The sequence below is a fragment of the Xiphophorus maculatus genome, chromosome 10 (genome assembly GCF_002775205.1).
Source record: "Xiphophorus maculatus strain JP 163 A chromosome 10, X_maculatus-5.0-male, whole genome shotgun sequence".
Lineage (NCBI taxonomy): Eukaryota > Metazoa > Chordata > Actinopteri > Cyprinodontiformes > Poeciliidae > Xiphophorus > Xiphophorus maculatus.
Genome location: NC_036452.1, coordinates 3,725,638 through 3,738,303, shown reverse-complemented (window position 1 = coordinate 3,738,303; position 12,666 = coordinate 3,725,638). Strand labels below are relative to the sequence as shown.

The following is a 12,666-nucleotide window of genomic DNA, read 5'->3' as shown; positions in this document are numbered from 1 at the left end:
ATAATTTAAAAAGAATATCTGTTAAAATTTTTATTATGTCGTGAAAGTAAAATAGATAATCTGTGAAAAAATAGAGTTCTTCTTCCTTCTCCCAGTGTTCCCACGACTAATTGCTGAAATATACCACTCAGTCAGAAACAACCAATCAGAGCCAGGAGGAGGGACTTAGCGCTGTCAATCAAGTTCATGCTCAACTCGTCTCTGCTAAGCTGGTTCACTACAGCATAGCCTGAAACCAATGCTAAAGCTAGCTACCATAGCCACTAATGATTTATTTTCCTGTAACATTAAGTTGTTTCTCCAGCATTATGACATTGAGCGGCATACACAAGGATGGTTGACAGCGCTAAGACCCGCCTCCCGGCTCTGATTGGAGGTTTTGACTGGGAGCGGTTCATATTAGTAGCACTGGGAGGAGAGCTGAATTAAACAGATTATCTGATATCATACTGTCAGGACACAGTGACAGTTTTAATAAATATAGAAAAAAATAATTTTTGTAAAAGTTACATACGGGAGCATTCAGTTAATCTCCATTGTGTTTTGCTGTAATGTTCAAACAACTCGTTTCATGCATTGCAGATATTCTCAAAATTATATGCAAATATATTTTCCTACTTACAAATTAAGACAGCAGAGAAGTGGCTTTGTTTGGACTGTGGCTCTGCATGAGCCAGAACCGCGGCTCAGTGGCTGTTCTGAAACTCAACCGCTGCCACGTTTAGATGGTGACAATGTGAGGATGACCTTCTGCGAGGGGGCCGCTGTGACTAAAATGGGTTTAGCATTTGCCAACAGTGATAACACCGTTTATCTTCTCAGCACCTGTCTTGTCACACATTGCAAAAACCAATAAGTTTTCTTCCTCTTTCCAAAGCACACTTAGACAATTTTATCTGCAGAAATTCAGAAGTTAATCTTGGAACGTATCTTTGAGAGTGGCTTCTTTTTGCCAGTCGTGCAGCTTCTCTCACCTTGTCCCTCAGTTTATCACTATTATTTCTGTGCGACATACAGAGCATGCAAAGAAAAGTGAACTACAAAATGGAAGTAAAGCAACATGTTTGGATACAAACTTTATTTCATGGTATTTGTACACTGGAAAAAACACAAATCTTACTGAACATTTTTAGTTATGTTTCTAGTTGGATAATGACTTAATATTGATGAAAAATTATTAGTTCCACTGATAAAAGTTAATATTAAGGAATTATTTAAAACAAGCTCTTATCTTGCTAAATAGTTACCTGTAAGTTAGTTTTGTCTTATTTCAAGTGTGCTAGAAACTAGACTAAAAGTACTTATTAAGATTAATATTTATTGCCGTGTAAATGTTAAACTCTGTACTTGTCCGAAGCAGATAAAGGAACAAAATGTGTAAAAACAAAAAGGGAATCTTCACCTGTACAAAAAGGTGTTTAGAAATAAAAGGTAAGGGAATGGAGACAAACATTTTCCATCAACCACTTCTTTCTCTTCCGGCCAAAGTGTTAGTGTTGCTCTCACTGGTGAACAAAGGATGTTGAAGGCGCTCCTTTATGTAGGAAATGCCCTTTATATAAATGGTGATGCAGTAATGGTGAGTAGAAGGTGGGTAGTGCATTTATGCTTAGTAAGCATGATTAGCCACAAACAGTGACTCTCCACCAGCAGTGCTGGTTCCAGAGGAGACGTATTTGCCCTGGCAGGCCAGGCTGTTGGCCTGAAGGAGGAAAATTAAATGTACATTAGTGGATTTATTCCAAGCGCTGGAGTTCATTCTGGAGTATTTCATAGTTGAAAGCTTACCAGAGCTCTCTTGACGAACTCATCTTGGCATGCCTTTCCGTTCTCCTTCTTGCCCCCCCAGGCTTTCAGGGCGGAGGCCTGCAGGGCGCGGCCGTATGAGAAGGTCAGAGCCCAAGGTCGGTGCAGAGGGCACTGGTTCATGGCATTCAGGTTAACAGAGGCCTCCTCTTCGCTCTGGCCACCAGACAGGAAGGTGATTCCTGTACAAGGAATGAAAATAAAAATGTATCCAGAGCAGGCCCAAGGCATATGTCAGTTAAGGGGCTGCTTAGGGCCCCAAAACCACCAGGGGGGCCCCAAGAGCATCATTTGATTTTATTTTGTAGTAATAGATTACACATTTTACACTGTCTACACTTTGTTTTACATTTTAAGAACAAAACATTAAATTTTCTAACTTGTTTACTGTAAATTCAGTGTTTGTCTGCAAATGTTACTTACAAATGTTTAAATTAATACGTAACTTACAGTGAATACCACTCTGCATTTTTAAAATGCAAATTAATTTGCTTGTTTGCTACTCCTGTAAGACTAAAACCAAGAGAAATAATAAAACGGGTATGATGTACACTGCAAAAAATACAAGTAGTTTTGGTCTAAATTCTAGTGTAAATATCTTAGTTCACTTAAAATAAGACAAAACTAACTTAAAAGTAGATTTTCAGCAAAATATAGGAGGTTGTTTTAAGTCAATATTTCATTAATATTGATTAATATCCTTAAGTATTGGTCCCACTAATGTGAGGAAATAATATGCAGACATTTCCTCATATAATAAACAAGAAAATGTCTCGCTTATAAAAGAGCTAATTATATATTACATTACTTAAAACAAGCTCCTATATCTTGCTAAAAAGTTACTTGTGAGCTAAATTTGTCTTATTTCAAGTGAGCTGAGGTATTTCTCTAGAAACTAGACTAAAAAATACTTGTTAAGATTGTGTGTTTTTGCAGTGTTAGCTAATAATAGGTATGTTACATGCATAGAGTGGCTTTGGACTGATGAAGTATCTAGTTTTTCACATGATAATATGAGGCACCCCAAAGTAAAATCTGCTTAGGGCCCCAGAAAGTTTTGGGCCGGCCCTGCATTTATCCTTTATATCAACAAATCCATCAAGAACTGAGGATCTATAAAAGAAAGCTGCCTTTCTTTTCTTTTTTAAAAGTGTTTAAATGTAGTTTACCTGGGACTGCAGGGGGCACAGTGCGACGCAAGGCAGTGACCGTTGCCATGGCGATCTCCTGGTTGCTGTACTTGTGTGAGCAGGAGTGTCCGGAGGTGACCATGTTGGGCTTGAGCAGGGTGCCCTCGAGGTAGACGTGGTGGTCGGAGAGGGCTTTGTAGACGGCGGCCAGGACTTTCTCAGTGATGTACTGGCAGCGCTTCAGGTCATGGTCGCCATCAGGGAGGATCTCCGGCTCAACGATGGGGACGATGCCGTGCTGAGGGAGACCGGAGCAAAGGCAACACGATGGGGGCAAGAAGAAAGAATATCAGAGGAAAGACACTGCTGATGCTAAAGGTGACATTTTATGCTTCCTTGAACGGTTAGCACAGCTCTATACTAAATGACTTCATTAAATTTTTTGTACTAAATCATTCTTGGATGATGAGATTTCTGTCTGCTCAGTTCTGCCTGTTCTGAACTCCTTTCAGAATGAGCTGTTTTAGGGCCTCTTGTCACTTTCAGAGCAATGTTTACTCGCACGTGAAAACAGGTGAAAACAGAGGTGCAATCATACAACTGTACTTCTTTAAAAAGCAGAAGTGGAGTCTCTTGTACAACCCACAAGAATGCAGCAAGTGGTTTCAGGACAGTAAGTGAACAACAAAATACTTCTCTTTTCCAGCAGCCATTGTACAGAGCATGCAGCCGTAAAATCAGCTGACTAAGCGTGCTGGAGCTCCACTCGCTAGGTTTCTAGGTAACCAGCTAGGCTTTGTTTGGGTAGCTAGGTCAGGGGCAGTGGCTGCTGATTTGTTACTCAACAATCAGAAGTTTTTTGAAAGGTGTCACTTGCCAGACATTAATTCATTGGCAAGATGTTTTTTAAGAACTTAGGTTGTTTTTGGAAGCAGTTGAAACCCAAATGCAAGTACAAAAACATACAAAATGTGAATTTTGCATAATAGGTCCTCTTTAAATTCTAACTTCTTAACATTCTCCTGACATTGATGGGCATATTGTATTTGAGTATTTACAACTCTTCATATTTGAGCTTTTAAAAATTGAACTTAGCAACCATTAATGGATACAAAATTCTCAGTGGAACAGATTGTAAACCTTCTCAAGAGATTATTCTCACCATCTGGCAGATGCTGGCATAGCGAGCCAGGACATTGGCATTCTCCAGGATGGCCAGCTTTGACGGGGTGGTGGGAGTGATCTTCAGAACACAGCGCCACTTGGCGAAGTCAGCACCATCCTTCTTGTACTGTGCACAGCGCTCATACAGTCCATCGAGACCTGTAGGATGGAAAGTATTTTAAAAGTGGCTAATACAAATCGTTGGTAAAGGATTCACTACCAGCTCCTGTTCTACTCACCCTGGGTTGTTGTCTCGCCGTTGGTTCCGGCCAGAGGGACAACACCCTTGTCTACCTTGATGCCCACCACCATGCCTCTTTCCTTCAGGTACTGAGGGAAGGTCTTTCCGTCGTCGGTCTTCTGGTACATGGTCTCGTGGAAGAGGATGACACCACCAATGCAAGGGACGATGCGGTCGTCAGCAGTGAAGAGGAGCTGGCGGTATAGCCTCCTGTTCTCCTCAGTGTTCTCAGCATTGATGCTCTGGAAGCGCTTAGCCACACTCCCTGCAGGTTATAAAACCACTCTTTGAACTCTTGCAGAAGATTCCATATTATTTTGATTTAAAGGTGCATATATCAGTGCTAAAGAGTTTCAAAGTTATTTATTTCAGGCTAATAAAGAGTTATCCAGTTGTTGTTAGCATGGGTTTTGCTAGATAACCATTGCTGAATCCCCCAATATTTCTAAATTACTTGTGTGACACTATTTGTGGTTGTAATTACAGTAAACAAATGGTAATTTAGTGAAAGATATGACACATGATCAGATTGATGGCTACTTTTTATAGCTGGGGTAGAAAATAATGTTAAAATCTCAACCAGACTATTCCTTGCTCTTACAGGTTATTTATTTTATCTGTGAAAACAGAAAAAAAATGACAATTTCAATGTTTCTTAATACCATTTAGACATAATGCAAAAGTTATCAGACAATTTGCTGCTTCCAATTTGGGTTGAATCACATTTAAAGGACTATACTGAGTTCTGTTTTTTTAAGGACAATATTTTCTGTAGTCTTATAAACAGTATATTATTATTATCTTGATTTTTTATCATTTGTTTTTAACACTAAGAACTTTTTGTGTGAACCTTTAAATCTGTTGCTGCTATTACACCTGAATTTCCCCTTTGAGAGACAAGTTGTTTCTATTTCTAATAGTTGTTTGTTGTTCAAAATCTAAAGTTTAAAGGCTTGGCCAAAGCCTAACAGGATAACTCTTTGGTAAAAAGAGATTTATTAAGGTGCAATTTGGAATTACAATGCCGAAGTTTGGCATAGGGACGACTTTAAATGGTATCCTGTTTAAAAAAAGATTTGTTAACCATTTTCTCTACTTTTGAAAACAACAAAAAAGTAATATTGGTGTTTAAAACAGAGCACAACATGGCAACAGTTTGAAGTTAATAGATCTCAATACAGCTGCTACTACGTTTATTGTGTTGAGTAGTGTTTAGATGCCAACTCTTGGTTGATATGATATAAATGGATTTTTAAGGAGGATGTTTGCTTTACATTCGCGGTGAATCCTCACTGCTCTCTCTCACTCACCTGTGGACTCATCTGCAGCAAGGATTCCCTTGCCTGGAGCGACAATCTTCTGAGCAATGTCACTGAGCTCCTTCTTCTGCTCAGGAGTGAGGAAAGGGTATGCGTGAGGCATCCTGACTCTGCGCAGAGAAAGGAAGCGCAGATAAAGCTTAGGACCAGCAAAAGCAAACAAGGGGCTTGAACTTTACCAAGCACTGAACGGGGGAAAAGTTCAGCAAAACTGCAATGGTGCAACGTCTAACGTCTGTGGTTTTGGTTTTCTTCTAGATGAGTGGGAAAGTGCTAGATGAAGGCCAAGGACTGAAAGGTTGATAGTGTGAAGGAAGTGGTGGTAAGGAGTCTTTGCATATGGGTTTTTTTTCTTGCCTTTCTATGTTCCTTATAAAAAGCGAAACCTGCTAAAGCGTTTGGTACAGTTTCACGTGTATGAGTGTTTTCTGCTACTTCCCAGAACAATGTGCTGTTGCTTATTAGGGCCGTTGTAGATAGAAAAAAATTAGGGGTAAATTTCCACCAAAAAAACTGACAAATTTTGAGACTAATCTCAGAAATTTGCAAAAAAAAAAGAGAAAATATAATCAGATTCTGAACTTGAAAAGTCAAAAATTTGCTAGAAAAACTCAATTTTGAGATAAATCTCAGACATTTTTCTAGAAAAAACATTGAAATTTCAGAGTTTCAAAAGTTTTTCCTACAAAATTTCGTTTTGCTTTTATTTTTCTCAGATTTTCAGTTTTTTGAGCTCATAAATTTCCTTGTTTCAATAAAAAATTCTGATATTAATCTAAAAATGTCAGGTTTTTTTCTTGTAAATATTTAGAGCTCAGAAAAGTCTTTGATTTTATAGAAAAAAATCCTGTGATGAAATTCAAAATTTATGAGCTTTCTGGCAAAATTAACTCCACCTTTTTTATTTTTCTATATGCAGTGGCCCTAACATGCCATCGTACTTAGGAGATCTACGCTCCACCCTCCACACTTTAAAATCCCTCCTAGCATGTGGCTGACCTTTTCCATTTTCCAACCCCGTATCTCTGACCTTTCCCTTCACACATGCTGCCCTCTTCCTCTTGTCTTTGCCTGCTCTATGAATAGGCTGAGCTAAATTTACATGGTATGCCACTGCAAGGCTCCAAAGCCGAGGAAAAAACCTCAGATGTTTAGCAGCCATGCACTTTGGAGGACGATTAACAATGCAAACAGCCCTGCCAGACTAAACTTATTTTTAAACGACGACTTGTTACTGTTTCCCACGCATAGATATCAGAAACGCAACCACATTGACCACAGTCTCAGATGCTCTGTCTGCTCACTCATAACACTTACTGAACCATAGCAAGCTGTTATGTTCATTGTATAGGGGCTAAAAATAAAAAAGATTTGCAGGCAAAAGTACTTTGATAATGTTATTCACCACACATTAAAAGTTTTTGTAATAAACAAGAGAAAAACTTGTACAAAGCATGTGACCTGCAGTGGTGAGCCTGTGGGTTGCATGCAGCACATGTATCTTTTTGCAGATACGTGCAAAAAGTATCTGCAAAAATACTTTTTTGCAGACTTTTTTGTCACATTTGTAACAATGTGACAATCAATGTGATGATTGTCACATTGTTACAAAATGTGACAATCATCTCTGTTTTATCTCTGATTATTCAAAATATTAGATAAAAAGAGCAGATTTTAGACTCTATGCTCTTTTTTATTTTTACCTTTGAGTTTGGGAGGAGAGCTGAGAGAAGAGTGGTAGGCAGAAGATCCGGCCTTCGTCTGCGACACCTCTCCACCGCGCTGGCCCTTGTATTTATCCTGCCATTGTGACCCCTCACATTTCAGCTGCTCGGCTATAAAAAGAACAGGACGCAACCAGAGACGGCTTGTGACATTCAGCGAGCTCTCAGGCTGGAGTAGCATGCTAGTGAGCAGCCACCGAAAGGGCAAAGAGGGTTTCAGTGAATGGCAGAGAATGCAACAAAGTTGGAACGGTTGTAGAGGTGAACAGGCAGGTTTGCTTGATCCCAATTCTTTTACACTCCTGCACCTAAATTCAGAAATTTCCAACATTATTTTAGTGTTTTAGTGAAATGTGTACAACTAAAACACTGTTAAAAATGTATTACATAAACCAAAACAAGCCTCTTATTTTAAAGGCTGAATGGTAAAACATTACTGTGTATTGTAGTACCATGGATGCGACTTTTTCACAATCTGTACAGTTACAATCACAGACTATGATGTGTTTTATGGAGGTTTTATGTGATGTAAAGTTAAATGAAAAATTGCAATAAAAACCTAAAGGTTTTGACTTGCCTGTTGTGTTCAACTCCTTTGATACTTTTACACCCAAATAAAATCAGCTGTTTATCCTGATACACTATTTACTGAGTCAATAGTGTCATTTCCTGTACGCATGCAGTCGTTCTGTGAAGATTTGTTAGAGAACATTAGAAAACATTGAAAACTAAAGAACCCAGCAGACAGGTCAGGAAAGTTGTGAAGTTTAAAGCAGAATTAAGTTCTATAACTTTATCCCAAGTTGCTCACTGCATGATCAAAATATGCCAAACGCATTGCACTACCGAATGTAGTGCATTGCACTACATTCACCTAAAATGTTGTGAGGGAGCTTCAATAAGAGAAGCACCTTAACTCTACAGGAGCTGCAGAGAACCACAGCTCAGGTGGGATAACTAGTTAACAGAAAAAACGATTAGTAGGTAAGTAGAAAGCAAATGTTGAAAAAGCCATAACATTTGCCACAAGTCAAGAAGAAAACGCAGTAAAAAATCCTGATCTTATTTGAAGGCACATGAATAATATTTTTATCAATGCCATCGAATCCTTCTCCTGCTCCTTAGGTTTTGACTGTTTTATCACTGTTTGCTGCAACTATTTTTGTGTTATTAGATTTGACCTTGACTTGCATGTCTTCTGAAGAAACTTTTACAATTTATAAACACTGATCTGGTACACTGACAATGTGGTAACTTTGCCCACCATATGTGTGTACTCTTATTTTAAACCTTGAGTTGTGAGCCTGATGCAAGTTGTTTTTAAGTTTGTTTTAGAAGGTCCTCTGGGCATGCAAAATGCCTTCTCTGATAGAAAATTAACACTGCACATCATCCAGCATTCACTATTCACACTATGAAACATCAGGCCTAAATGACCTTTTTCATCCAGATTGACCGAGCTTGAGGTATTTTGCAAAAGTAAATGGTTAAAACATCTATCTTTAGTTGTGCAAAGCTGATAGAGGGGAACCATAAAACACTTCCTGCTGCAACCGCAGTGATAAGTGGTTGAAATACAGGGGGCTGGAGACACATACATGCTACACTTTTGCAGCTGTGATCATTACAAAATCTCCAAACCTTGTATAAGTCTGAATATTCTGGAAACAAAGAAGCACAAGCTGCATTTCTCAATCAATTAAAATTCAAAACCCTTTCAGAGGAGGAGAAAACAACTCTTGATAGTCCTTTAACAATAAAAGATCTACTTGAAGAAATAGACAGCATGAATAGCGGTAAAACTCCAGGTCCTGATGGACTTCCAATAGAATTTTATAGAGCATTTAAAAATAAATTAATCCCACCACTTCTCAACATGTATGAGGAATCATATAAAGCTGGAATACTCCCAGACTCACTGAAGTTAGCTACAATAACTCTTTTGCTAAAACCAAACAAACCCCCGACTGAATGCTCCTCTTATAGAAGAGGTCTGCGTTGGGATTAAAGGGAAACCTTTCCCTTAAAAGGGAAAGGTTTCTTTCGGTGTTCTATAATTTGTTGATGCTTTCCTCTAAGGATTCAGCAATTGACAAGTTAGATGCTTGGAGAAGAGATACTCTCGAAAATATAGATGAGGAAGACTGGAATCAGGCTTGCTTAAAAGCACAAAAACACACGATTTAAACTTCTGCAATATAAATGGCTTATGAGAACCTATATAACCCCAGTTAGGCTTCATCATATGTCCAGTGATATTCCCGACACTTGCACTAAAAATGCTTATTTGAAAAAGGAACTCTTCTCCATTGTTTGTGGGAATGTCTTAAAATCCAGAAGTTTTGGAAGGATGTTATTGGGTGTCTATCAGAATTGTTTAAGGTTAAAATCTGTGTTCTAGGAATAAACCCAGTGGAATTTAAACAACCACAGATTAAAACTAAATTGATAGATTATGGACTTCTTCAAGCCAGAAGATCTATTGCATTATGCTGGAGGAGCATGGACGCCTCCTCCCTGGGACTCTGGAAGAAAGAAATTCCAAATTCGCTCGGACTGGAAAAACTAACATACATCGCCAAGGGTAAACAGTGAGACTTTGAGAACCTCTGGGAGCCATATATGAGAATCATGGGGACTGAAGGCAGAGCTTCTTAATGGGTTTCTTAAATGGATGTCTTGACTACAGTTTCTATTTTCATATTGTCTTGTTATTTTTCTCTGTCTTAATCTAAAGAGTTTTGTATTTTTTTTTAGAACAAATGCAGGTTTGAATGGTGAGTGCATGAGTGAATGCAAGTGTGTATAAGTACATGTTTACAATGTTAAGTTTGTTGTTTGTGTCCTAAAAGAGAAAATTCAATAAAATATATTGGGGGTGGGGGGGGAGGTGACTGTGAAAAGACAAATTGTGAAAGTTAAAGGGAAATGAAAACTTTTGCAATCACTCTATAGAGTGTAGACGCTAATAGTACATATGGGGGCTTGTGCAGCATGTGACATTGCAAACCTGCCTTTAGAAATTCAAGCCAGACATGGCAACACAGAGCACTGATCCTTGACCTTTTCCCGACCTCTCGCCCGTCTTTGCTTGGCAGGAATGGGGGTCAAACAGCAAGCTCTAGAAAAGGTTGGACGCTTTATATCTGTGATACCCACCCCACAGCTGGGTAGTGGGTGAGGAGTGGGAGCCTTAAAGGTGACCTATCATGCTTCCTTAAACAGCTTCAGATAGGTCTAAACAAAACATGTTCATTATTACTTTATATATATATATATATATATATATATATATATATTTTTTTTTTTTTTTTTTACAGAAAATCATTCTTAGATAATCAGATAATAGTCTGCTCAGTTCTGTCTATGTCGAGCTCCTTTCAGAATCAGCTGTTTCAGGGCTCTGTCACTTTAAAACCAAATAATGCTGCTGGCCACGCCCCCCAACGCAACGTTTACACTCACGGAAAAAAACTTGCAAAACAGATGTGCAACCCTACAACTTGGAAAAGCAGAAGTGGAGCTTCCTGCACAACCAGTGAAAGTGCAGCACGTGGTTTTGGGATGGTAACTCACAGGGCCAGTCCAAGCCTTTTTGGGGCCCTAAGCAGATTTTCAGCTCCTATCATTCCTAAGCTTAGGAATGATACCTACTATCACTATTGTCATTTGTAATTAGCTTACATCATACCAGTGTTATTGTGGCTGATGATTTTAATCTTACAGGAGTAGCAAACTAAAAAAAACATTTGGATTTTTAAATGCAGAGTATTTAGGTGTGCCATATTAATTTACGTATCTGAAAGTAACATCAGCTGATAAACGCTAAATTTGCAGTAAAGTTAACAAGTTTGATATTTTATAATTCACTTGTGGTGGTGGCCAACATCAAGAAGAGATTAGCCTATTATTTGTATAATATAATATTATAGAATTGTAATAGAATTTAGTTTGGATTATTCAATAGTATTTAAAATATATACATGTATTTTATCATGCTAGCTTGATGCTCTTAGGGTTCCCTGGAGGGGTGAGACCCCTAAGCAGCTGGCTGGCTCTGGTAAGTCAGCAACAAAACACTTGTCTTTTTCAGCAGCCATTGTACAGCGCATACAGCGGTAAAACCAGCTGACCAAACATGCTGGCTTGGTCAGCTGGTTACTAGGCAACAGTCTGGGATTCGCTGGGGTTGCTAGCACATGCTGATAAGTGACATTTCATGCCGACAGTTTTTGATGCAGGTCACTTCCCAGACATCAAAACATATTAGCTTATTACCAAAAAATGTCTGAATGCTTTTTTTAAGCACTTGGGTTATTTTTAGAAGCAGCTGAGACCGAAATGAAAGTACAAAAATGTGCAAAATGTGAATTTTGCGTAATTCAACCCGTCTAAAGCAGAACAAAGTGAGCAAGCTTTATCACTGATGACTAGCAGCAAGTGGGGAAGTTCACTTCCTGAGCTGGAGGCTAAATGAGTCAACAACAAAAAAAAAAAGCCTGAGACAAGCCTGAGAAATGGAACAACATAACCTCCACAAGCAGGCCGACGTCAAAACTCAGACTGTTTTCGGTCTCACCCTGCAGCAAACGTCAGATTATTTTGATAAAACAGATCAGTCTTCATGTTTTCAAGATACAATTCAGCTGAAACAATCTCTTTAAACATGATTTTTTTTCTCTTCTTAAGCAACATACAGAATGCGTCTTTGATAACCAAGACGCATTCTGTATCTTGGTTACAGAATGCACAGAATTAGCTGATACTGTCTCACACACAAGATAAGAATATTCAGAGGAAGTCTGACAATAGCAGAAACGTTACTTTTTATTTTTACGTGAGTGTTGTGAGAAGATTTGAAAGACTCATGAATGATTTGACAGACGGCTAAATGACAATATTTTCACACAACAACAAACCCCACCTCCTCCTTTGGCAATGCCCAATTTATTCAAACTATCACAAAAAGAAAACATACAGCTTTGGATTAAGGATAATAAATAATACCACCTTTAAAAGTTGCAATAGAGAAATACAGCAGACTCACATCTGTTCGTGGAGTCAATAATTTGCGTATTTTTTGTGTTAGTAATGTAGCATATTGTAGCTATTCACAGGCATGTTCTTGTTTCTTTAAGGTAAGTGTGAGGAAAGTGGTGTTCAGCGAATCGCTGTTAATTAAGTTTTCCTTGTCATGATTTGTGCGGTGGAGAGGTGGTGGGGCAGACGCAGAGACCCAGGTTGTAGTGAATGATGGTAGTTTAATGATGATAAAATCCAAA

At 38.6% G+C, this 12,666-nt stretch overlaps 1 protein-coding gene across 1 annotated transcript; it reads right to left on the bottom strand.

The window, feature by feature from the left end:
• Window positions 1-1,056: 1,056 nt before the first annotated feature.
• Window positions 1,057-7,463, bottom strand: LOC102225230 (fructose-bisphosphate aldolase A). Its single transcript, XM_005810840.2, has 7 exons — window positions 7,364-7,463; window positions 5,652-5,770; window positions 4,340-4,606; window positions 4,099-4,259; window positions 2,976-3,234; window positions 1,789-1,988; window positions 1,057-1,702 (listed from the first exon to the last, which is right to left on the bottom strand). Exons 2-7 carry the CDS (start codon window positions 5,761-5,763, stop codon window positions 1,610-1,612), a joined length of 1,092 nt encoding a protein of 363 aa, XP_005810897.1. The 5' UTR covers window positions 5,764-5,770; window positions 7,364-7,463; the 3' UTR covers window positions 1,057-1,609.
• Between the last annotated feature and the right edge of the window lie 5,203 nt (window positions 7,464-12,666).

Bases quoted from the DNA above. Each gene is read 5' to 3' on its own strand.
- LOC102225230 (XM_005810840.2), bottom strand. From the start codon at position 5,763: ATGCCTCACGCATACCCTTTCCTCACTCCTGAGCAGAAGAAGGAGCTC. The intron at 4,607-5,651 runs GTGAGTGAGAGA...TATAACCTGCAG, and splicing joins TGCTGCAGATGAGTCCACAG to GGAGTGTGGCTAAGCGCTTC. The intron at 1,703-1,788 runs GTAAGCTTTCAA...TTCCTCCTTCAG, and splicing joins AGTTCGTCAAGAGAGCTCTG to GCCAACAGCCTGGCCTGCCA.